At 41.2% G+C, this 26,864-nt stretch overlaps 1 protein-coding gene and 1 pseudogene across 10 annotated transcripts in view; both read right to left on the bottom strand.

The window, feature by feature from the left end:
- Positions 1–26,864, bottom strand: part of PRKAG2 (protein kinase AMP-activated non-catalytic subunit gamma 2) — a 492,650-nt gene that overhangs the window by 286,308 nt on the left and 179,478 nt on the right. For all 10 annotated transcript variants that reach the window (XR_006353276.1, XM_043966985.1, XM_043966987.1 and 7 more), the window contains one exon: positions 5,034–5,313. Coding sequence is in view for 9 of the 10 variants with exons in the window: in XM_043966985.1 (XP_043822920.1) it covers positions 5,034–5,313 (280 nt within the window). In the remaining variant the exon portion in view is untranslated. The remainder of the gene's footprint in view (positions 1–5,033; positions 5,314–26,864) is intronic.
- LOC122730276 lies at positions 10,983–11,142 on the bottom strand (annotated as a pseudogene).

Below are 26,864 nucleotides of genomic sequence, written 5' to 3'. Positions count from 1 at the left end.
CTATCCATCCTGGTTCTCTTCTTGTTACTTTCCTACTTCATCGGCTCTTCTTCTTTCTCCCACCCCTAAACAAAGGTGCTTTCCAAGACTCTGTCATTACCCCCTTCTCTTCTGTCCTTACTAATTAGACGAAGAGATAAATGAAACAAATAAAAAGAAATAAATTAGATGAAGAATAAGAAACAAATATAGCAACCCCTAGCCTATGGGGGGAAAAAAGAAAAACAGAATGGCATTGGTCTTAATCTCTTCTTGGAAGCTGGCAAGAACACAAACCCCATTTCAAACCAGAATTATCCCAAGGGCACGATCTATTTAAACAATTACACTTGACCTTGCTCTTCAGGAGGATCCTATGCTATACTTTAGGAAGCCGTGGATGAGAAGGAAAATATGATTGGCTGTGGCTTAAAACAACAACTCTGATTCTTTTTTGCACATCAGTTTATAAATACCCCTACCGGTCATCAAAGTCAGTCAGGTGAAACTGTTTCTCCTCATTTCATGGAATCACAGAATTCTGAGAGTTGTGAGGGACCTCAGCAGCTATCTGGTCCAATCTCTACCCAACAAGAAGTCATCTAGCCTCATCTGAAAGGCCTAGGAAAAGAGGAAACTCACCAGCTCTCAAAACAACCCATTGCAATTTTGGACTCAAGCTTAAAACTTTCCAATTTTCACCCATCCCTTCTGGTTCTGCCCTCTGGTGGCTAAATAAGACAGGTATAATCTCTCCTTGACATAGCCCATCACTTGACCACAGTTATTCTGGTCCACCTAAGTCTTCTCTTCTCCACAATGAACATCCTAGTTGTTTTTTTTTTTCATATAAACGTTCCCATTTCTACACACATATACCTCTCAGGTCATCTTGGATGCCTTTTTCTGATCCCATGTCTCCTTCAAGTTCAGTTAGTCAGTCAATAAGCATTTATTAATGAGCATTTATTACATGTCAAGCAGTGTGCTAAGTGCCGAGTATACAAAAAAAGGTAAAAGGAGCTCACATTCTAATGGGGAGACAACATGTTTGTGTACAGATAAGATAGATAGACAGAGAGATGTACATATGTGTATATACATATATACATACACTAATTAAATATATTTTATATATACATATACACTACAAATACACACACACACACACACACAAATAGGAGGTGATCTCAAAGGGAAGGCACCAGCATTAAGAAGGATGAGGAAAGGCTTCTTGCAGAAAGTAAGGTTTCAAGACTTGAAGGAAGCCAGAAAAGCCAGGAGGGAGAGAATTACAGGCATGGGGCACAACCAGTGACAAATGTCCAGGATCTGGAGATAGAATGTCTTGAGCGTAGAAATTAGCATCACTGGACTGCAGAGTATGATGATAGGAGTAAAGTATAAGAAGAGTGGAAAGGAGGGGCATCGAGGTGGGGCAGCAGCCCTGGATTCAGGAAGACCTGAGTTCAAATCCAGCCTCGGACACTTGACACTTACTAGCTGTGTGACCCTGGGCAAGTCACTTAACCCTCAGTGCCCCCCCCCCCAAAAAAAAGTGGAAAGGGAGGGAGGAGCCAGTTTGTGAAGGTCGTTATAAGCCAAACAAAGCATTTCATATTTGATCCTGGGGAGCCACTACAGTTTACTGAGTACAGTGATGACCTGGTCAGATCCACACTTTAGGAAAATCACTTTGGTAACTGAATGGAGGATGGAACAGATTGAGGAGACAGACATGAGGGAGGTAAATACTTTAAGTTCATTATAACCTACTTTCACTGGCATACATATGGGAGTTGGGGGTATACAAGTATGATTTGTCCCAAGTGAGGAAGTCCTTTGGTGAGAACACTAGGCTTCAAGTCCCAATGGCAAGAGAGAACCTCCTCCACCAACACAAATAGCCCAGATGGAACCACTGGAGAACAGACCAACCCTTGGGAGGAAATACTGGACACCTCCCTCTTGGGCAATCTATAAAAGGAAGATAACGAGTTCCGTGGACGATACTAGAGTTCCAGGCCAAGGATCCAAACTAATGATCGATGGAGTGTGTTTGACAGATGAGATCCTTGTTTCTATTATTAATATGTTTGACTTGGTTGAGGCGCCTGTGATCTTGGGAAATATAGTCTATTTTCCTTTCCATGAACAAATACTTGGACTCTTAATCACCAGAAACTGATTACACAAGGCTAAAGGGGAGGGAGAACAGGCATCTTAACTCCCTTTGCAACACTGACTTCATCAAGAATAGGCATTTTTTTTCCTATAGCTCTGTGCTATGAATGTAAAGTCCAGTGAAAAGTTATTCAGTGAGTGCTAAGACTTTCCAAAAATTGTATTTATAGCAGAAAGAAAGTGAAAGTGAAAATATTTCTGGGGATTAAATTTACATATGGCTCCATGTTCTAGAAAGAGACAGACAGACATTATGAGCTGGGCTCTTTTGTGGGTTCCTTTATAGCATTGTGGCTTAATAGTAAGAGCACAGGAGTTACTGAACTTAGTCAAGAGATCCAGATTCTAGTCCCTGTTCTAGCAACTGATCATCCATGTGAACTCGGACAAGTTACTTACTCTTTTGAACTCCATTTCCTCACCTATAAAATTGAAAGGGGTTGGCTTAAATCAGAGGTGATAGATATGCAGCCCATGGCCCATACCAGATTAAAATATAATTGAGAAATATTTTTAACAAAATAAGAAAATGTAATAAAACATAGATAATGTCAACATGTGGTTTTCTAAGTCAATATACACTCATAGGGATCCTTATGCATGGTTTAGTTTCTATTTGAATTTTATGCCACTGGCTTAGATGATATCTTAAAGGTGCCTTCTGTTTCCAGTGTTCCATGAGTCTTCTGAGTATTTAGTAAATGGAACATTTACCACACCATGCAATTCCTCTTAATTTCCCAAAGGACATCTGAACCCAGCTGTGTGGCTCCTTTGTTCCCTTGAATCTGAAGCCAAGAGAGAAAGTGTTTCAGTTGAAAAAATAAGACAGTCAAATGGCTAATTCAGTCTCAGGAGTACCAGCTACTTACTCAGAGGGAAATAACTGGACTTAATGGAAGCAGATTCAGAATACTTATGATTTACTGTTTTCCTCAGAGTTAAGAAAACTCTTCTTTCCAACCCTTCAGCCCTGTTACTGATGATTACCTTCTGGAAAAGTGTAAGCTGCCTGAGGGCAGGGATTTTTTGTGGTTGTTTTTGTCTTTTTGCATCCATCACAAAACGTAGTAGTACATCCCAGCTGCTTAATCACCTCCAAGCTTCTGACCTCCCTTTGGCCACCCACGATAAGCAGACAGCATCGGCCCAGGTGCTCTTAATGATCCTTCCTGATCTCTTTGGCTCTTGAGTCTGCCTTCCTAGACTATGCTTGTGAGTTCCTTCCCATCCTCAGCTAACTTTCCTGGACTCAGCCTCTTGCCTACCTGCAAGAGGCAGATTCCCATTCCTGACCTTTCCTGCACAGCTCAATCCTACCATCACCTATCCTCTGGTGTGAAACGAGTCTTTTTGAAATTGCAGCAATTTCAAGACATCCTTCTTAAAAGCAGCACGGAATGTATCATTGTGTTTTAAAGTCAAGTAAAATTTTAAAATTTTTGTTTCGCTGATTACTTAATAACTATTATTAGAACTGGGGCCATCTGTTACATCACAAAACCAGGATGATAAATGACTACATTAAATAGCTAGTTCCCAACCAAGCAGGTTATGTCCCTGAGAGATTTGTTTTTTGTTTTTGTCTAGGTCTGAAATGAGCGGTTCTGATGCTCAATACATCACCTGGAAAGGCCATTTCTCCCAGCTCTCAAACTCTGTACCTATAATACCTTGACCATGTAAATTCTGCTGAATGTGAGTTCGTGGTGGCCCTTCAGAGGAATGACTTGCCTATGCCTTATTATTACAGGGCTTCAAGAAGGCTTTCCCTTCCCATTACAAAATCTCTTCCCAATGTGGTTGCCCCAGGGTCTATCATTCTGCCATTATTTATTATTTCTGAGTAAGCACATGTTCCCTTTGAGGTCCTTTTTTTTTTTTTCAAAAGCAAGTACTCCTGGCTGGGCTGATATGTGAATTATTTAATAAGATCCTGTCTTTAACTGAAGTAATGATAAAGCACTGGCTGCCAAGTTAGAGAGAAGAGGGATTGCAATGGCGTTTAAAGGGAGTAGCAGATATGGGAAAAACAAAATCCAGACCATGTTTACTTCACAATTTTAGCTCGGACTAATCCTCTGTAATCGACATTTTTCCAGCCTTGAATATATGAAAAACTTGCATTAAAATTTTTTTAGTTTATGAATATTAGATTAAGCCTGAATATTTATCAGGGCTCTTGACATACTGAACACATTTCCATTGGCAACCCTTTCCTTCCCTCATCCCCCCACCCCCCATCCCTTCTGCTGTTGTCTGGGGCATTCAGTTAAGAGCATGCCAACCTAGCTTGTATTTCTTACCCTCAGAGATCCTGGTAAATGCCAAACGAAAAGGGAAGAAAAAGGTGAGAGAGAAAAACATAGGAATTCTAGGCAGATTCTTACTTGGTTGCTCCTAGGCAGATACACCTGGATTTAAATAGGTGGAGGCTTTACTTTTTTTGCCAGCTCTGGGGGGAATATTTAAAAACCATTCTGTATACCTATATGCATAGAATATATATATGTATATGTATATGTGTGTGTGTGTATATATATATATATATGTATATACACACACACATCTATAAAGTAAATGTAGACAGCTAAACCCACAGAGCTTGAATCATAGGAGATACATGTAGCCTATCAGTATGAAACTAAAGACAAGAAACATTAGCAGAAAATTGTTTCCATTTCTGAAAGTTTTTTGTTGTTGTTCTCACCATACCCAAAAAGCAGACCCCTGTGTCACTGTTAGCTACTATGTCATCTGCACAGAGCGGTCACCAGATGCATTAACATCACCATGGACTCTTCTTTAGCAAAGAGACCTAGGGATGGTTTTACCCACAGCCACCTGAAACCGTATGATCAATATCTTACTTTTTTTCGAGCGGGAAAAAAACTTGATCCCCCCAGGTGAGGTAGATGGGTTGGAGTTCGGGGAGGACTCTTTGGAGGAGGAGCGAAAGATGCCACTGAAGCTCATGCGCCGAGGAGATCTGGGAGGAGACTCCTGGTAGGGGAACGGGAACACCGTTTTGGGAGAGCCTGGGCTGTTCCTGGCCCTCACCGGGGCTGACACCGGGCTGGAGGGCCGATGCTGAGGGCCTCTGGAGAAAAACCCTTTGGAAGGACTCCCAGAACTGAAAGGACTGTCCACCTGTGAGGGAGAAGGGCAGGAAAATGTACATGGAGTCATGCTGTCATTCAGGTGACCTCCATTCAACAATTATGGTAAGATTTTTCAGAATGTGCTTGAAACTTAGTGCTTTAACTCTGTTGTGTTGAACAACAGAGATTGAGGTCACAGGTTCAATCCTGGTGAGCAACTTTGTCCCAAGGGTCACAGTCTAAAGCCCAGCTTCACTTCCCACCCACCCCCACCCTTGCTATATTTTCTTAATTCAATCCCATGAACATTTATTAAACACCTACTATGTGTAATTCACTGGTGATACAAAGATAAATATTAAAAAGCTCTTGCCCTTAGAGAGCATAGATTCTAATAGAGCAGAAATAGCATCCATACAGATCAATTAATATGAAATATATACAAATTCAACAAAAATGGAAGAGGACAGAGGTAGAGATCTCGGTAGAAGTCAGTGATTAAATTCTGTAGGGATGCATGTTGGGATCTGAAAACATAGAAATTTTATCTTCTAACTCAGGGCTTCTTAATTAACTCTGTGTGTGTGTGTGTGTGTGAGAGAGAGAGAGAGAGAGAGAGAGAGAGAGAGAGAGAGACAGAGAGACAGAGAGACAGACAGAGAGAGAGACCACTTTGGCAGGTCTGGTAAAGTTTGTGGACCCTTTCCCAAAATATTTTTTTCAAAAAAACTTATCATTGAAGGAAATGTTAATTTTAGTGAAAATCAAGAGTAATTTTTTTCTCATCCAATTTCACAGACTCCCTTAAAGTTTCTCTCTCTGAAGCCCGTGGACACTAGGTTAAGGATTCCTCTATCCAGCTGCTTCATTAAATGACTGGACTGGAGATTATTCACTAAAATGGATACCCTTTATCTTTTTTTCAAACTACTTAAAATGCAACTCAATAAACATTTACGAAGTACCTGCTGTGTGCTGGGTATTGTGCTAAGACACTGTGGTGCCATGAATTGGCCTCCTGGGGCTTACAATCAAGCAGAAGAATAAAATGCTTAAAATTATCGTTAGTTATATGGCATTATGTAGAAATTGCTATAACATTCTTGTTCATTTACAAAAACACAAATGGATTATTTATTAGAATATTTTTTTTCTTTTCGTATACCTTTACATAACCATAGATCTAGTAGGAACTTTAAAGACCATCTGGTTCAATAAATTTATTTTACAGATGAGTAAACTGAGGACGAGAGGTGCAATGACTTGCCTGTATTTGCAAAGTTGTCAGTGGCCATTAAGGGATTAGAAGCCAGGCTTCCTGATTCCCAATTCAGTACAGCATAATGTAGTAGATAGAGCATTGAACCTGACGTCAGGAAGTTCTGCTTTCAAACTTTGGCCTCAAGCTCCCTGAGCAAGTCACTTAGCCTCTGTAGCCTCAATTTCTCCATCTGTAAAATGGGGGAGTTGGATTCGATGGTCTCTAAGGTCCCTTCCAACTCTAAATGTATGATCCTATGTTCTTTTCCATGACACGACACTATTCAGAGAAATGAGATAAAAGTATTCCACAAACCTGTCATTATCGCTGTGAAAATACAGCAAAACATCTATATTACTGATAATGGATCAGGAACATAATCTCTCAGGTTAAGGTCAGAGCCTTTACATTTGCCACCCCTACTCCCTACCCTCTTAAAAAGGTAAGGTTAGGGGCAGCTAGGTGGCGCAGTGGATAGAGCACCGCCCCTGGAGTCAGGAGTACCTGAGTTCAAATGCGGCCTCGGACACTTAACACATACTAGCTGTGTGACCCTGGGCAAGTCACTTAACCCCAATTGCCTCACTAAAAAAAAAAAAAAAAAAGAGTATCAGTACCAAAATTGTATCTCTAAAGTCGGTGGGGGGGGAAAAAAAAAGGTAAGGTTAAAAATTGTGATAGAGGAAACCAGTAGGACTGAATAAAGTCTTTCACCACTAGGGGGCAAAGCTGAGCATGGAAATCCTATAATTCTGCCAGTAAAAAATCCCCTAATTGTTGACACTTTGAGCTATTAAGTTTGATTTTAATGTAAATCAAATCAGTAAATAAAAGCAATTAAAAACCTGTGGGTGCCGGCCAATTTATTACTGTAGGTAAAAGGCCTCTTTTGTGGATGGATGTGCAGACCTTTTAGCTTTTTCTAAGGGTTTCCCTGATGATTTCTGGAAGCAGCTGCTTGAAGGGGAGGAAAGAAAGCCCTAAGGCTAGAAGTTATAGACTCACAGAATCTGAGAACTGGAAATGACCTCAGCGGTCACTCAGTCCAACCTACACATGAGTGGAATTCCCACTTACAACATACTTGCCAAATGGTTGTCCACCTTCTACCTAAAGGAGGTAAAACCTATCATGTCCCAGGGAAACACATTCCATTTTTGGACAGCTCCGATGATTAGGCAGTTGGGTGTTTTTCTGACCTCAGCCTTAAAATTGCCTATTCTGCCTGCTGCTCCTGCTTCTACCCTTTGGGTCCTAACAGAACAAATCCAATGCCACTCAGCAGCCCTTCAAATACCTGAAGATAGCTATCATGTCCACACCAACATTCTCTTCTTTGGGGGTAAATACACCAATTTCCTTCAACTGGTCTCCGGATGTCTTGGACTTAAATTAAGGCCCATGGATTCAAGGCCATGGCTCCCATGGACTAGGCCCCATCCTAATTACCCTCCTTTGGACACTCCCCAGATTATCAATGTCCTTCTTGACTCATGGTGCCCAGAACTGAATACAATACTCCAAACAAGTGGGAGTATCGCCTCCCTATTTCCAAAGCTGTGTCCCACTCAACACAGCCCAAGATCTTGTTAGCTTTTTGGGCTGCCACATCACACTGCTGGTATATATTGTGCTCCAAGTCCACTAAAACCCCCAAATCAAATCAAATGGGATCAAATGGGATAATATTTTTTTATTAGACAAATAGTGCATATTTAAAGGGGAACCTGCCAAGGCTTCAGGAACACTGACAGGAGCCCCAGAGCATTAAGGAGATAAGTCTATTATTCACAACTGATGAGGACATTTTGGAGGCCACATTCTGTTCTGATGAGACATCTAATGTTGATGTTGAAACCTTGTACAATGCGAGGTATGAGGAAGAATTCAAGAGACCACAGACAGCAGATGGTTAATGGCGATGAAAGGCCATTCACTCAGGCTGGTGAATGTATGGGTGATCAGGCTCAAGAATAAGAGTTGGCTTCCAGCCCTCTCTCCTTGAATTGACAACTCCTGAGCCAGGAGTTTACAGTGGAATGTGCCTTCAGCTTAATTTCACAGCCTCTTGGGGAGACATGCATTATCCAGGGCTGACAGGACTTGAAGTGGGAGGAAAAGACCATCAATCTCTGCCAATTACATTGGATAAGATGTCTGCCTCATCCAGTGACTTAAATGGTCTTCCCAAATATACTGATGATTCCCAGGCCTGAGCAGTGTCTGGCATAGTGTAGGTGCTCAGGCACTTGATAAATGCTTGCATCCTCCCTTCCCCCATGCATCCCTCATCTTATAGTTGTGGAGTTGGCTTTTTGTACCCAGATGCGAGATTTTTTTATTATTCCCTTCTGAATTTTATCTTCTCATATCCAGGCAATGCTCTAGCATGACAAAATCCTTTCAAAACACGACTTTATCATTTGGTGTGCTAGTTATCTGTACCACCTTTGTGTGAGCTTCAGATTTGATTAGCATGCCTTTATCCAAGTCATTGATTAAAATGTTAAATAGCACAACGCCCAGCATGGATCACCAGGATACTCCACTGAAGATCTCTTGCCATGCTGACACTAAATCACTGAGAAGTATTCTTTGAGTCCGGCCATCTAACCAGCTCTGAATCCACTGGATATTTTATCAAAAGCTTTGCTAAAATTCAGGTAAGCTATATCCACAGCATTCCTCTTGTCTTCTAGTTTAGCAATATTGTTTTAAAAAGCCAAAAGGAGGGGAAGCTAGGTGGTGCAGTGAATAAAAGCACCAGCCCTGGATTCAGGAAGACCTGAGTTCAAATCTGACCTCGGACACTTGATAATTACTAGCTGTGTGACCCTGGGCAAGTCACTTAACCCCGGTTGCCCCAGAAAACAAACAAACAAAAAGCCAAAAGTAAGTTAGTCTGATGTGACCTATTCTTGATGACGCCATGCTGGTTCTTTGTAGATATGTACCAACGCTCTTTAATGATCCATTCTAGAATTTTTCCTAAGAATCCAACTCAAGCTCACTGGCATATGCTTTGCAGACCCTGTTTTCTTCCCCTTTTTGAAAGCCATGATAACATTTGGCCTTCTCCCGTCTTGTTGTACCTCTTCAGTTGTCCATGATCCAAGTCAAAAGACCTGCATCCAAGTTCCACTTCTGCCATTTACTAGCTGTGTGAGCTTGGGAAAGTCACTTCCTTTCCCTCTGAGCCATAGTTTACTCATCTCTAAAAGGAGGAAACTGAATAGTATCTATAAAGTCCCTTCTAGCTTTAAGCTATGGATCCATGACAGAAAGCTGATACAGTACCGGGAGTGTCATGGTCCCTTTGGTGCTAGTATTCTCATTACAACATGAGAAAGATACATCTTATTTATCTCACATGAAAACAGAATGAGTTCTTCTATTTAAGTTAGTTTTCTATAAGCTAACAGTTACAACTTCTGGCAAAACCTTCAAAAATGTTTCTTCTTTTCTATGGTACATTTCTAAAATCTTTTACACACTTCTCTGCCTTTTAAAATGAAATATATACTTTTTTTGTGGGGCAATGGGGGTTAAGTGACTTGCCCAGGGTCACACAGCTAGTAAGTGTCAAGTGTCTGAGGCCTGATTTGAACTCAGGTCCTCCTGAATCCAGGGCCGGTGCTTTATCCACTGTACCACCTAGCCGCCCCCGAAATATATACTTTTAAAAATCTATGAGTAGGGGCAACTAGGTGGCACAGTGGATAAAGCACCAGCCCTGAATTCAGGAGGACCTGAGTTCAAATCAGGCCTCAGACACTTGACACTTACTAGCTGTGTGACCCTGGGCAAGTCACTTAACCCTCATTATCCCACAAAAACAAACAAAAAAAAAAAACTCCAAACAAACAAAAAATCCATGAGTAGTTAACTATCCAAGAGACAGAGAGACATATTTTGGTACAACTTAAGGGGAAAACCTGAGAATTAAGGCTGCTGAAAAGTGGAATTGGCTACCTTGAGAGACAATGGGTACCTGCTACAAAAATCTTTGAGTGAAAGATCATGTCAGGAATATTGTGGAGGGGACTTATATTTCAGGGAAGGTTGGACTGGATGACCCCTGGAGATCTCTTGTATCTTTATAATCTATTCAGTTCATGATTCTGTGGGGTCATCCTTATATCCAATCAAATTAAAGTTAGGTTTTTGTTTTGTTTTTAGAGGTGGAAGACCTTTTGATATTCTCTAGTCTTAAGGCCTTGAAAAGTTAAATAAGCGGCCTGCCCAAGGTCAATCACTAGACCAAGCTGAAATACAATCATTATGATCAGGGGCTATTAAAATGGGCTAGATAGTTTGCCTCCCTATCAAATAGCCCCAGAGAAATTTGTCTTAAAAGAAAATGATATGTTTTACTAGAAACATTAATCATCCATACATACCATTAAATTTGCCCATCAACTATTTATATTTAAATTAATTTCTCTTTTTTGGAACTTAAAAAAAAGTTCTTGGTACTTCTCAATGACCCCATCATCCTCTCTTAATTCCTCCTTTGTAACAAAGAATTTCTCAACTGTACATGTGTTGTTATGGACACTAGGATCTTTTCCATTCTTAGTAATGAGAATGTTAACCATTTCTCCTTCCCTACCACCAAACCATTTAATTTAAATTAATTTCAACATGTAAAGTATCTTAACACTTTTTCAGTCCTTTCCTCCAAGTCTCCATTAATATTCTTTGTCCATACATATCCATTTACTTTCTCTCTATGCATTTCAAGTCTCCATATGTCAGTGTTTATAGATTTTGTTGCTGTCAGTATCCCTGCCTCCAACAGAACCTTTTTCCTTCTAATTTGCCACTTCTAGTCTAATATGACTTAAGAATCCAGATAACGCAAACTTGCTATAATAATATATAAAGGTGAATAAGGTAATATAATAATATAATATAATAAAGGCAAAACAGTGCCTTGTCCTAAATAAGTAATCAATGATTATTTGTTAGGTTAGTGGCAGTTAGGTGGTACAATGGAGAGAAAAATCGATCTGGAGTCAGGAAGACCTGAATTCAAATTTGACCTCAGATACTTATTAGCTGTGTGACTGTTGGCAATTCATTTAACATTAGTTTCCTCAACTGTAAAATAAATGATAATAACAATACTAATAACAACATCTACCTCTCAGGGTTGCCTAAGGATAAAATAATATTTGTAACATACTTTGCAAATCTGAAAGGGCTATATGTTATAAAACTTAAAAATCGTACAAAGCTTTTCTGTATAAATGCTAGCTGTTGCTGCTGCTGCTGTGGTCATCATCATTTGTATTACTTTGAGGGTTTAACCAGCCCCAAAATTTAGTTCTTGGATTTTGCAATGTTAATATTTGCTGCCAAAAGGCTTGCCTATTTCCTTCCTGGTTCTCTCACGTCAACAATAAATGATGCACATTTTATCCAGAATCAGCTGCCAGTCTACAGAAGGTCAACTGAAAGCAAGGATCTCTAGAAATGGGATAAATAGAGCACTATGGGTAAAGGTGGGTGGGAGGGGGTACCAGGAAAAGGGCAAAGGTAGAGAAAATAAGAGAGTCAAAAATAGACTTCATAATTTTGCCCAGGGTCAACCCTGATTATTTAGCAAGTAATGCCACTAACCACACCAATAAATCTTGGTTTAATCTGCACCCTTTCCAGCCCCACCCTAGGAAACTATGTTAGGTTCTCTGCCAAATACAAGGCCACATCAAAAGCTATAAATGCTAAGGATATAATTATGCACTAATGTGCATTTGGGGGTGGGGATAAATTGGGGTAAAGTGCTCAGCTCTGATTAAGAAGACTTATGATTTCCTCTCCCTTCCTTTGCTCATTTATCGGTCACTTTAGGAAGACCCATAGGATCCTGGATTCAGAGCCGGAAGGAGCCTCAGAGGTCACTGAGTACAATCTCTTCATTATCTAAATGGGGAAATAGAGGCTCAAAGAAATTAAATGATGTGCCCAATGTCACACAATCCTAAGTAGGAGAGTCAGGTTTCAAACTTTTTAGAAGAATTACATCTTTTGATGAGGTTTAAATGAGAGCAAGGAGGGGCAGCTAGGTGGCACAGTGGATAGAGCACTGGCCCTGGATTCAGGAGGACCTGAATTCAAATCCAGTCTCAGACACTTGACATTTACTAGCTTTGTGACCCTGGGGAAGTCACTTAACCCTCATTGCCCTGCAGAAAAAGAAAAAAATGAGAGCAAGGAGGCAGTTTTGGCAATCGACAGAAGCAAGTTTAGGAATATAGGAAAATCTGAGCTAATAATCAGAAATAAGTGCTGGATAAAGAGGGAATGGAGGGACACACTATTGAATGATGATTCCAACTTAATAAAAAGTGTTCATAGGGAGAATGGGAAAGCCTGACCAATGACTTCTACTTTGATGATCTTTCAACAAATCAAAATGTCATATGTAATTATAACAATGATAATGTATTCATATTGCCCTTTTCAATTTTTAAAACCTCTTCCCCCTTTCAAGATGATTACACCTTTTTATTTTCACAACAACCCTGTAAGGTAGGCAGTAATAATAATAATTATATAGCATGTACTCCAGATTTGGGGCAAACACATCTTAAAGAACTCAAAGAAAGGGTAGGTAGGCTCCCCTGGACTAAAATTCTAAAGGGGAAGTCAGTCTTAGGAAGGAGGGGATGTTCTGAAGAATTGAATTTTAAGAGAAACAATTCTGATGAGGAGGAAAAAGGAGAGTTGCCTAGAAGAGCCAATGTAGATCCACAGGGAAGTCAGTGATCAAACCAATTCTGAAAATACATGAACAGGAGATGAAAGCAAAGGAGGATAATGGAGGCTGAGTACAAAAGCATGGCGCAGTCCTGGAAGAACAGCATAAAAGGAATTCTAACCTTCAGCATAAGATGTCTAGCGATAAAAGCAGAGGACAACAAAGAAAGGAATTTTTGGTTTGGGAGAAAAAAGAGAGAATTAAAGAAAGGCTAGGATCACTTCTCAGGGCATATGGAATGACAATAAAAGACTAGTGTGATCTCCTATGAAGCATGAGCATGGGATACTGGAGTCAGTAGGGCATGGATTCAACCATGACCTCAGACCCTTACCAGCTGTGTGAACCTGGGTATCATGTAACCTCTCTGAGCCTCAGATTCCTCATTTGCAAAATGGGCCCAGTGATACAGTAATCAACATGTTTTGAGGATCAAATAAAATAAAATTGCAAGGCGATAAGGGGTTAAGTGACTTGCCCAGGGTCACACAGCTAGTAAGTGTCAAGTGTTTGAGGTCAGATTTGAACTCAGGTACTCCTGAATCCAGGGCCGGTGCTTTATCCACTGTGCCACCTAGCTGCCCTGCAAATCTTAAAGTACTTTGTAAATGCTAGTTGCTTTGATTGTTGCTGTTGTGAACCAGTTGTGCTATTAGCCTACACTTACCCCTATATAATTTCTGACCTCTTCCAACCTCTATTCACATGTAATTCCTCATACTGGCCCCTTTCTTTGGAATAGGAAACAGGACTGAAAGTTAAAAGGGCCTCCCTTCACACAATCTTACATGCAGATAGGCAATCTTCCCTGCAGGAGTGGAAGGATAGTTTTACTCATAACCTGACATTTTCCTCTTCAACATCCAGGTCTTGGTGTTTCATCGAGGTCATGAGAGAAGAATTAGTGAATCAATAAACATTTATCAAGCACTAGCCCTGTGCCAGGTAAGGTGCTAAGCGCTGGGGATGAAAAGATGAAACAAAACAAAAGACAGCCCCTGACTTCTTGGAACTTACAATCTAATGGAGGAAAGAATTTTTCTCTTTATCAATCATGGATAGCAACGGGTATAGTTTAGCTAGATGTTTACTAAAAAATAAGTCTCTCATTCTGTTTCTGTGAACCAGACAGAAAGTTAGAGAGATTAGATGATAGTATAAAATGAGGGGGATCCAAAACTGGTTGAATGGCTAAGCCCAAAGTGGACAGAACCTTGGACAGCACCCACCTTCAGGGGGTCAAGAAGAAAGACTGAGGCATCAGGGAAGGAGGAAGAAGAGATGTTGGAGAGGTGTAAGGAGAGTGGAAAGGAGAATTAGCAGAGAGTATTACGTCTCTCGAGCCAAGGCAGGTATTCTTGTTATTCAGACTGATTCTTTGTGACCCCCTTTGGAGTTTTCTTGGGAGTGGTTTGCCATTTCCTTCTCCAGCTCATTTTATAGATGAAGAAACCAAGGCAAACAGGGTTAAGTGACTTGCCCAGAGTCACACAGGTAGTAAGTGTCTGAGGCCAGATTTGAATTCTAGTCTTCCTGACTCCAGGCCCAACATCCATCTATCCATTGTGCCACCTAGCTGCCCTATTTAATTACTCCGTCTTGGAATCCCACAATCTTGACCTTTCCCAGACCATACCCACTTGGTGTTCTGAACCCTGCCTAGGCATGGCTACTGATGGACCAAGCAGCGTTAGGCTCATGGGGAATTGAGGGAGACAGCTGGTCCCCCTTTTCTTTAAGATGCCAAGAATCTTCCATGATTGTTATTCTGCCCCTTTTCCTAAGTGGGGACCACTTTAGGTATGTGCCAGCAAGCATCATTAGGGGTATGATGTTTAAAATCTAAATTGTGGTCGCCTTAAATCAGAAGCTTTAGCACCAGTCTAGCCTAGAGTTCTAGCCTGGTTGGGTTCTTCCTGAAGTCCTCCTCCACGAGCCTGCTTTAATCAGGAACACACTAGCAAGCTGTTTGTGGAAGCTTTTTATAGATCTGGAACAGAGGCGGTCCTTACACACTGCTTCAAGATGATTGGTTGGCGTTATACAAATCCATTGGCTTTGAAGGTGTTCTCAAGTTGAGTTCACAGTCTAGCTTCTGAGAACAATACCTTCTTAAGGGATAGCCAGGTGTGATTACAATCCAGTTAACTTAAAGTAGGCTTAATCAGCAGTCAATCACTCTCACTTGATTCAATCAGTATAGATTAATCTCCAGGTGGGTCTTTGAGTATCTGCTAAATCCCATTATTTCATCACAGGGGGCAGTGTAGTGTAGTGGAAAGAGCAATGGATTTAGACTCAGAGGACCTGAGTTCAAACACAGGTTCTGTTCCTTACTAAATATGTGGCCTTGGACAAGTCACTTAACTCTTCTTTACCTCAGTTTCCTAATCTGTAAATGAGAAGCTGGATTACTTTAGGATCTTTAAGTACCCTGAATCCTTTAATTTATCTCTGATAGGACTATCACCCACAGGGAAACTTCCTGTTCTGTAATAGATGAGTGCCTCCAAAGGTATCTATTAAAGGAAATTAAATTTTTTATTCAAATTTAATTCTTTTTAACCCCCTCCCCAATAGAATGCCCCCCTCCACTTCTACATATCTTATCCTTCCTTTAAGTTCCATCTTTTATCTAATACCCTTCTTCATGATTCCAGCCCACGCTAAACTCTTGCCTTTGGGCATGGTATAACCATAGAACCTAAGAGTTCTGAGGGAGTGTAGAGTTTACCTACTCCAACCCTCTTATATGGAAAATCACTATTATAATTCATCTTCTGTAGGAACACTTGATATGGCAGGGAACTCACTAACCACTTCTATATACCCCCCCCCAAGCTGGTTCCTTCACCTCTATATGCCTTGGTATTCTCATCTATAAAATGAGAGAGTGATACAAAATCATTTCTAAGACCTCCGAGTCTAAAACCTATAACCTAACAATGGCATTATCACCTTCTCTCCATTCAAATGGCCACCAATCTATTTGATGCTTTTGTTACCTCTTGCCTGGGCTACTGCAATAGTCTCATTTGGGGGGGGTGGTAATGAGGGTTAAGTGACTTGCCCAGAGTCACATAGCAATGGCCACCAATCTATTTGATGCTTTTGTTACCTCTTGCCTGGGCTATTGCAATAGCCTCATGGGGGGTGGGGGGGCAATGAGAGTTAAGTGACTTGCCCAGGGTCACACAGCTAGTAAGTGTCAAGTGTCTGAGGTCATATTTGAACTCAGGTCCTCCTGAATCTAGGGCCTATGCTTTATCCACTGCACCACCTACCTGCCCCCTGCAATAGCCTCTTAATTGGTCTCCTTGTCTCAAGTCTCTCTGCTTCCTCCAATCTACCATCCCAAAGTGATATTCCTAAAGCAGGTTGGTCCCATGTCACTTCTCAATACACTATTGCCTCTAGGATCAAATGTTAACTCCTATGTTAGGCATTCAAAATTCTTCACAACCTGGCTCTAACCTCTAACTTACCTTTTCAGCCTTCTTCCAGTTTCTCGGATGCACAGATTTTATCTCCCATCTCTTTGTCTTTGAACAGGCTCTGTTCCCTATCCCTAGAATGCACCGCCCCCCCCCCCACGTTTATGTCTTAAAATCTCTGATTTCCTGCAAAACTTAGCTCCTCCTACATTTCCTACAAAATCACCACCTCTTAGACAATGCCTTTCCTGATCAATGCAGCTGCTAGTGCCTCGACAGCCAAAATGAGAGTGTATGTATTCTGTATATATTCCCTATACACTCATGTATGTACTTGTCTTCATTTTCAATCAATCATCGAACATTTCTTAGGAGTCTACCATATGCCACATCCTGTCCTAATTGCAGAACCTAAGTCCCTTGAAATGAGAGATTGATTTTTGTCATGTATCTGACAGGCACAACGTAGGCACTTAACGAGTGCTGATTGATTGATTAACATTAGAGATCACACAGTTCGACCTTCTGCATCCCACGTCCCACACGGGAGACAAAGTGAGAGTCACCTACTTGGCACTCCCGTAGGGTCAGGGCTTTTTAAAGGACCTCCATTCAGTATCTCTTTAAAATGTAGCCATGATTCTTGAACCTATTTATCTAACAAATCTGTATATTTCCACACATCCATTATTTAACCAACAAGTCTAATCAAATCAATTGATAAAGCACTGTGGAAGTTAAGGAAGTATAAGAAACAGACCTTACCCTTTAGAAGCTTACTGTCTAGTTGAACAGAGAGACACAGAGACAGAAAGACTGACATTGTATACACATACATACAGACATACATACTGCCAAACAACAATAGAAGGCAATATATGAGTGCCAAACAAATCATACTTCTTCCCAATGGTCCAACCTAAGGATCCTTGAGTCTTGCCATTGGCCCAGAAGCTAAACTCTCCAATGAGCAGGGACTGCTTGGCTTTTCTATTCACATTCCCCGCACTTAACACAGTTCTTGGTAAACAGTAACTGCTTAATAAGTGCTTTTCCATTCTCTTCTACAGTCATTGCCTTAGTTCAAAGCCCTCACCAGACTATTTAGACTACTGCAATGTCCTCCTAAATTGTCTTCTCTCGTGTCTCTCCCTGCCATTCTCCACATGGCTGCAAAGTAATTTGGCAGGTTTGACCATGTCACTCCCCTCCTCAATAAACTGTAGTGACTCCCTACTGCTTCTAGAATAAGACATCTACTCCTTTGGTTTTCAAAGCACTTAAACTTAACTTTCACTTACCTCTCTCCACCTTCATTATTTCTCCTCCTCCACCTCCTCCTCCTTCTTCTTCCCATACTCTTCCAGCCAAAGTGGCTCTATTGCTCCTCATCTCCCATCTCCATTCTTTGGATGAAATGCTTCCTTCCTTCAAAATGAATTTCAGCTCAATCACTAGGAAACCTTTCCTGATCCCTGCAACCGCTCGTGCCCCCCTTCACTACGTTATCACGCATTCATTTTATATTTATTCTGCATATTCTTACATACACACACATCATCTCTTCTAATGAACTCCTTGAGAGCAGGGATCTTTGAATCCCAAGTGCCTGGCACAGAGTAGGTACTTGATAACTGCTTACTGATTGGCTGATTAGATTGAAAGAACAGTTAATTTGCCAATAGGAGGTAAACTAAGGCAGGCATGGAAATGATCGCATGACCTTGAGCCTCAGGGCTAAAGGAAATCAGGCAAGGAGTAAAAATTAGGCAGCAACATCTTAAATACTGGCTCTCCTTGCCATTCCCTTCCAGTACATACCCCTACTCTTCCTTCCTTCCTTCCTTCCTTCCTTCCTTCCTTCCTTCCTTCCTTCCTTCCTTCCTTCCTTCCTTCCTTCCTTCCTTCCTTCCTTCCTTCCTTTCTTTCTTTCTGAGAGGCACTGGGGGCTAAGTGACTTGCCCAGCTAGTAAATGTCGTGTCCAAGGCTGGATTTGAACTCAAGTCCTCCTGAATCCAGGGCCGATGCTTTATTCACTGTGTCACCTAGCTGCCCCCATGCCCCCACTTTTAAATATGCTCATGTAAACACTTTGAGGCAAGAAAAAAACCCTTCTATTTATTCTTGTATTTCATCCTATTCCATATGCCCTATACCTCAGCACCCAGGCCTAGTGGCTTATACAGGCTATGAATGAAGCAGGAGCTTACTAAGTGTTTGTCTTGTTTTGTTTTGTTTTTTGTGGGGCAACAAGGGTTAAGTGACTTGCCCAGGGTCACACAGCTAGTGTCAAGTGTCTGAGGCCGGATTTGAACTCAGGTCCTCCTGAATCCAGGGCCAGTGCCACCTAGCTGACCTGTTACTAAGTGTTTGTAAAACAAATAAGGATTATATAGTAGTGTTAGGACTCTTAGTGTGTGTACTATAGACAAGATGTTTCTGTTCCTGTGACTTAATGATCTGAGGAATGGCAGAAAGGGAGGACTGCTGAGAAGAAGAGAGGGTCAGATGGCACCAGTAAATATAAGAGAAGCCAATCTTGTGGGCTGAAAAAATTTTGTCATCTAAACAATAACACACAAACACACACATCTTCTTTGGCTGACCCAAGAGAATTTTTCCATCTCTAATTGTGTTCTTTTCACCATCTCGATGCAATCTCTCTCCCTACCTTTGTTCCACCAAAGGGCACAGTTGGAATCATTCATTCATTCATTCATTCATTCATTCATTCACTCATTCAAAGTGTTGTACACCAACTCTGAGCAAGGCCTCCTGCTGAATTCAGTCTGAGATCCAAAGATTAAGGAAATTTTAGTCTAGTTGGGGAGATGGAAAAGGCACGTGAATAATACACAGCATGAGTTGAACAGATAATAATTCACACATGAGTACAAAGGAGGGAGGATAGATTCTGGCTAGGGAAATCAGGAAAAGCTTCAGAGAATAGGTGGCATTTGAGATGGACGTTCAAAGATAAGCAGGATTTTAATATGCTGTGATAGGGTAGGACATAAATTTCAGGAAGAGGGAAGGCATATGGGCAAAGGTGGGTAGGTAGGAAAATACATATGGCATGTTTGAGGGACATAAAGTATATCACCAGGACTTCTGTGGGGGAGAAGGATGTAATCTTGAAAATGGTCTTGAAAAACCCATAAAGACTTACATGAACTGATGCAAAATGAAGTGAGCAGAACCAGGAGAACATTGTACACAGTAACAACAATACTGTACAATAATCAATCATGAACAACTTAGTTCTTCTCAGCAATACAATGATCCAAGACAGTTCCAAAGGACTCATGATGAAAAATGCTATCTACCTCCAGAGAAAGAACTGATGGAGTCTGAATGCAGATTGAAGCATACTATTTTCACTTTTTTTTTCTTGTTTTTTTTTTCCTTTGGGTGTTTCTTCTAACATAAATAATGTTAAAAATGGACTTTACATATAATTGGAAAAATATAAAATACTCTTTTTAAAAATGGCCTTGAATGCCAGACTAATAAGTTTGGACTTGACCTAACAGGCAAACACCAGGATTCTCAACAGAATGGAATTCAAAGGAAAGAAGAAATCAGAATTCTCTGCAGAAAACAACTGGGTATTAGGAAATAAAAACCAAGGGAGAAAGGTAAAACGTGAATGCATGAAAGTAGAAATTGATAAGAACAATTAAGCTACTACCCTGCTGTTCTCCCTTTTCACTGAAAACAGCCCCAGTCTAGCTGAAACTAGGCCCCAGTGTAACATTCTCTTATAGAAATCTCCCTGGGCTTCATTATACTGTTTTAGGATAAGAAAATTAGGGTAGATTTTCAAAGAAAAATATTCTTTCACTGTTTGCTGGGAAGGGCAAATGTAATTAATGGCAATGGACGATTCCAAGGGTACTGCTGATTTCTGCACTGGCTGTGAGCTGCGGGGAGAGAGGGCTTTGATAAACTTAATTGGATGATTTCCTGGTTTCTGAGGAACAAAAGAACTAAGAAGAGCAAAAGAGTTTGCTTGACTACATGGAAGCTAATGGAAGGCTGGCAGTTTGAGTTGGGCTTTTGTTCCTCATCCTTTCAGAAGAGCTAGTAGTGACACTGTTTCTGCAGGCACAGTGAGAGGCAGAGCACTGGAGTGGGGGCATGAGGAAAACCTTGTTCTCCTGCTACAATGGCCAAAGAGTAATAACATCACGCCTATTGCTGTCTGGTGTGGGTTTGCTTGGTGGTGTAGGGGAACCAGCACTGGACCTGCAGTCAGGAGGACCCAAGTTTGAGCTCAGAGAGGTTATTTTAGTACTTCAATCAACAAGCAATAATTAAGCACTTACTAAGCACTGAGCTAAACTGAGGGGACACAAAGACAAAAGTGAAAGTCCCTGCCCTCAGGCAGTTTACAATCTAATGTGCAAAAACATCATAAAGATAAGTACATATTCAAGGCATACAAAATGAATACAAGATAGCTTTGGGAGGGAATGAACAAATTGGGAGGGGATTAGGAAAGGCTTCCCAAAGGCTGAGGTGAGGAGAGAGAAACTATGGGAAACAGTTTCAACTTAAGACCTGAGCCTTGAACATGGTATATGGGCAAAAAGAACCCTGATGTCCCTTAGTACAAAAATTGGGGTTGAGAGATACTCTAACTCACTCGAAGATGAAACAAATAAAAACTGAAAAACTCAGACTTCTGGATTAAGCTATACCAACCAACAGGGGATCCTGATAGAAAATAGATCCTTTAAGAAACAGAAGTGTGTTAGAGCACTGGCCCTGGATTCAGGAGGACCTGAGTTCAAATTCGACCTCAGACATTTAACACTTACTAGCTGTGTGACCCTGGGCAAGTCACTTAACCCCAATTGCCTCACCCCCCCAAAAAAAAAAGAAACAGAAGTGTGACCCACTGTTAAGAGGATGCTATATTGAAGCACAAGCTTAATATGTATGGCAGATTATCATTTTATCGGCAGCTTTGTGCTCTTTCCTGTCTTATTCTTCCTCCACTGCTACTTCAGAACCCTAGCTTGTCTCTGAATGAGTTTTTCTTCTTCTTCTTCTTTTTTTTGTGAGGCGATTGGGGTTAAGTGACTTGCCCAGGGTCACACAGCTAGTAAGTGTTAAGTGTCTGAGGCCGGATTTGAACTCAGGTACTCCTGAATCCAGGGCCAGTGCTTTATCCACTGCGCCATCTAGCTGCCCCATGAGTTTTTGTTCCTGCCCTAAACCTAGCTGTGTCTGCCTACTCTGGCCTTCAACATCTCCCCTATCCCCCCTCTGCCCCCGCCCCTACTTCTGCCAGAAAGAAGGGGCTCCCTTGATGGAAAGACCCCTTGCCTAATAGTGCTACCATTAACAGCACTTACCACACAACGGGACCTGCCTCATTTTTGTTTTTAACTGGACCTGTGATTTCATTGCTGTATATAGCAATAGCCTTGAGGAACACCCTCTCCCAATGTGGATCAGCACCTTCTCTGCAATGGAGAGTCTTAGAATGTTGCCTGTGGCACTGAGAGGTTCTGAGACTTGCTCAGGGGTCCACAGACAATAAGTGTCAGAGACAAGACTTGAATATGGATCTTCAGAATTCTAAGGCTAGCTCTCTTTCTATTAAATAGCACTTTGGCAGTAGTATAAGATATACTGGTGAAGTGAGAGATTAGAGACAAGCAAATCAGTTAGGAAGCTTTTAAATTACACTAGACAAGAAGTAATAAGGCCCTAAAAGAGGGTGGTGACAGGAGGGGCAGATGGGAGAGATTAGGGGAGCCTCTCACTCTTGCTAATAGTAGGCACTTAAAAAGTCCTTGTTGGATTGAATTGGAATATATAGTTTGTTTTTCAAATTTTCCTCCAATGTGCTAAAGTAGGCTTTGTACCCTAAATAGTTGACTTATAATTACCCTTCCTTTTTTCTTCTTTTCTTTTCTTTCTTTCCTTTTTTTTTTTTTTTGGCAGGGCAATGAGGGTTAAGTGACTTGCCCAGGGTCACACAGCTAGTAAGTGTCAAGTGTCTGAGGCCGGATTTGAACTCAGGTCCTCCTGAATCCAGGGTCAGTGCTCTATCCACTGCGCCACCTAGTTACCCCCCCCTTTTTTTAAATTGTTATTCATTTTAAAAACTGAAATACTCTTTGAGTACAATGGACAAACAACAAGAGAATAAAAGAACATTTCCATGTACACAGAAGAACATAAAGGGAGAATTCAATATAAAACTATGAATTTCCATTTCAGACTGTTTACTTTTTTAAACTATGCAATAAATACTATGCATTGTTTTCAAAGATACCCTGCTTTTTTGTGTTTCCTTCTAAGTTTTCTTTTGTTCTCTGCTGTGCACTTTTAATTTTTTTCTCCCTCCTTGCCCACCTGCCCTAGAGGAGGCTATAATTAAACACATATCCATATATGAATATACACATATACATACATACATTTAAACCACACCCTTCCTGCCTAACTCTTCAACCTATAAGACAAGATAGGGGAGAACAAAGATAAAGATGTTGGGCTACAGCCCCAAAGTCACAATGTACAAAGACAAAAAGGATTCCAAATGGTAATGGTAGAATGGAATGAGCCAAGAAAACATAGATTAAGTACTTACTATATGCTAGGCACTGTGCTAAGGACTGCGGACCCAGATAGAAAATTGAGGCAGTGGTTCACTTGGGTTGTAATACAGTGTGTGAAAGAGAGGAATGTGAGATAAGGCTGGAAATGGGGCCCAGAGTCAGATTATGAAAGGCCTTGAAAGCCCAGACTAAAGAGTTTGCATGTTAGTAGGCAATAGGGAGTGACATGATTAGACCTGCCCAGTAGAAATAGTACTTTGGCAGTGGTATAAAGGTTGTATTGGGGACGGGAGATATTAGTGACAAGGAAAGAAGTTAGGAAGTGATTAAAATACCCTAGATGAGAAGTTGTTATTATACCAGTGACATCATGGAGTGATGTCATTATAGTTCAGTGGCAAGACAAAAGTCAGGGCTGACTGTCAAAGGCCCGGGATGCCATGGATGACCTTGGCTTCTTTGTTTTTTGTTGTTGTTATGTTATGTTTTGTTTTGTTGTTTTGTGGGGCAATGAGGGTTAAGTGACTTGCCCAGGGTCACATAGCCAGTAAGTTTCAAGTGTCTGAGGCCTGATTTGAACTCAGGTCCTCCTGAATCCAGGGCCAGTGCTTTATCCACTGTGCCACCTAGCTGCCCCAACCTTGGCATCTTTGATGTCTCACTAAGCTGTTAGTGTATCAGAGCACCTGCTTCAGCCACCATTGGAACAAATTATTCTCACCTGCCCATTCCACAAGGGAAATATTCACACGCTTGGAATAAATATCTCCTTAACTCACCATCAGGTTTGAGGCATCTTGGTTACCCTCAACCTGGTTTAGACCATCTGCTGAGATAGCTTTGTGGTTGCTGTGCATGCTACAGCTTCTTGGAGCCACAGGGGAGAGCTGGGTGAGGGTGGACACCAAAGGTGGATGAGCAGCCCTGAAAAGGGTTCACAAGCCCACACACCAGAGGTGTTAGTCCTCCCTTCCATGCACCCTAGACAAGAAGTTAATAAGTTAATAAGAGGGTGGTGACAAGATGGGCAGATGGGAGAGATACTGCAGAGAAACAACTATAGGACTTGGGACCCGATTAGAAGTAGGAAGACAGAGGGAAAGAAAAGACAACGACTTACCTGGGTGACGGGGAGGATGCTGCTGCATTCAACATAAACAGGAAAGGTAGAAGGGATGGTTTTGAAAGGGAAATAATAAGTTCAGTTTGGGGATATCCTGAGTTGGAGATGAGGGTGGTATATGACATGCAAATGGCCTGAGGACAGAAAAGAAGCCAGTGAGCTGGAGCGGGGTCAGAGAGGCATAAAGGAGGAGAGAGTGGTGTAACAGAAGCCAAGGGACCAGAAATGATCAACATGGGGATGGCCAGCAATGTCAAATGCTGCTGAGAGATGAGGAATGATGGCCCAGCCACACCATCACATACTTCCCACAATCCCATTTCCCAACTGTCTTTGCACCAGCTATCTGCCATCCCTTTCCCTCCTCACCTGAGCCTTTTGGAATTGCTGATTTCCTTCAAGACTCAGCTCAAGAGAGTGAGGCTGACCTTCTGAGCAGACTTTTTACAGTCCCCCTGGCTGCTGATGCCTTCCCTGCTTAAGATTATCTCCTATTTACAGCATACTGTATCTTGTCTATAACTAAATCTGTACATTGGCTTCCAACTTCTCCCATTTGAATGTAAGCTTCTTGACACTGGGTACTGCTAGCTTCACTTTTGCCTTTGTATAAGCACCACAGAGCACACTACCTGGAATATAGCAAGCATTTATTAAATGCTTGTTGATTGACTTGTCGGGCAATTGGGACATCACTGGTGACCTCGGAGCAAGAAAATTCAGTGGAGTGATAGAGGCAGAAGTCAGACTGCAGAAGGTTGAGAAGTGAATGATTGATGAGGAAATTGAAACAAGGAGTGCAGTCCACTTCTCTTCCTAGAAGTTTAAAAGTGGTGAGGAAAGATGGGATAACTTGATCAAAAGTTACAGTCAGTAAAAGGTGTTTTTATGGCTTGTTTGTTTGGGATTAGGTAGACCTGACTACTGTTATAAAGGATGGAGGAGTCTTAGAGATGGAGAGATCTGAAGATGAATGAAAGAAAAGGGATAATCAGTGGTACGAAAGTTTTGAAAATTACTGTCCCAGGGAGTGGGGGAAAGGAAGGAAAGAAGGAGGGAAGAATGGAATTTGAAACTCAAAACTTGAAATAAAAATGTTAATAAAAGAAAACAGTGTGGGCAAGGAATTGGAAGTTGAGGGGATGTCCATCAATTGGGGAATGGCTGGACAAGTTGTGGTATATGAATACAATGGAATACTATTGTGCTGTAAGAAACGATGAGCAGGAGGAGTTCAGAGAAACCTGGAGGGTCTTGCATGGGCTGATGATGAGTGAGATGAGCAGGACCAGAAGAACATTGTACACAGTATCATCAACATTGCGTGTTGATCTACTGTGATAGATAGACTAGATTCTTCTCACCAATGCAATGGTACAGAGGAGTTCCAGGGGACTCATGATGGAAGAGGATCTCCAAATCCAGGAAAAAAGAACTGTGGAATATGGATGCTGATCGAACCATACTATTTCTTTTGTTTTTGGTGCTGTTGTTTTTCTATTTTGAGGTTTTTCCTCATTGCTCTGATTTTTTCTCTTATAACATGACTAATGCAGAAAAAAAGATAAGAACACACAAAAAATTAAAAGAAAAAATAAAAGAAAAATAAACAAAGACCATAGATGAGGGAGTTATACATGGAAAGAATAAAGGATAACTCACTCACTGGAACTAAAGAGAAGGAAAACAGAGAGAAAAAAGACCAAAAAGTTTTGAGGTGGGGGGGGGGATTTGGAGGAGCTAGAACTGGATTATCTCAAACTTTTTAGTAAGGTCATTTTCTCCAGAGTTGCTGGGGCCTTATGACTTAATCACAGCCTCTGTAGGCAATGTGATAAGTAAAGAAGAAATGAAAAAAAGATTATTATATAGCAATGAGGACCCATTTAATATTGGACAGAATATATCTGTGATGGACCTGGTCAGCATAATTTTGTGATCTCCCCCGCCCCCATCAGCACTCAAAGGTTTAGGAAGAATAGTAAGTAAGATAGACAACTAATGGACAAGGAAAGCACGAACAAAATCGGAGGGGCCAATGGGGCTATCTCAATCCAGAAAGCACAAGGAAGCCAGATTGACCTAGGGTTTATAAAACAGTTAATGAGGCAGGAACACACAGATTGACAATGAAGTCAGGAGCAAAGTTTATTGCCAGGAACCAAGGAGGACAAGGGGCAAGAGAAGACAGGGGCTAGGACAAGAATCCCACAAGAGCTGCTGGTTAAGTGGGGACCTTGAAATTCTGGCAATTTATTTTCTCCACTATAGGAAAACTGTTATAATTTTAGGATGTGGCTAGTTCAAGACTTGGGGATAGACACAGATGAATTCTATGAAGAAAATATGTGCATTAGGTTGACTATGAGGAGGGGTGCCAGATAGGCCAAAGAGAATGGCAGATCCTCATCAAAAACATAGAGAACCATACAGAGAA

The sequence above is a fragment of the Dromiciops gliroides genome, chromosome 5, assembly GCF_019393635.1.
Source record: "Dromiciops gliroides isolate mDroGli1 chromosome 5, mDroGli1.pri, whole genome shotgun sequence".
Lineage (NCBI taxonomy): Eukaryota > Metazoa > Chordata > Mammalia > Microbiotheria > Microbiotheriidae > Dromiciops > Dromiciops gliroides.
Note: the sequence above shows the minus strand (reverse complement) of the source record. Positions and strands in the feature narration are given on the sequence as shown.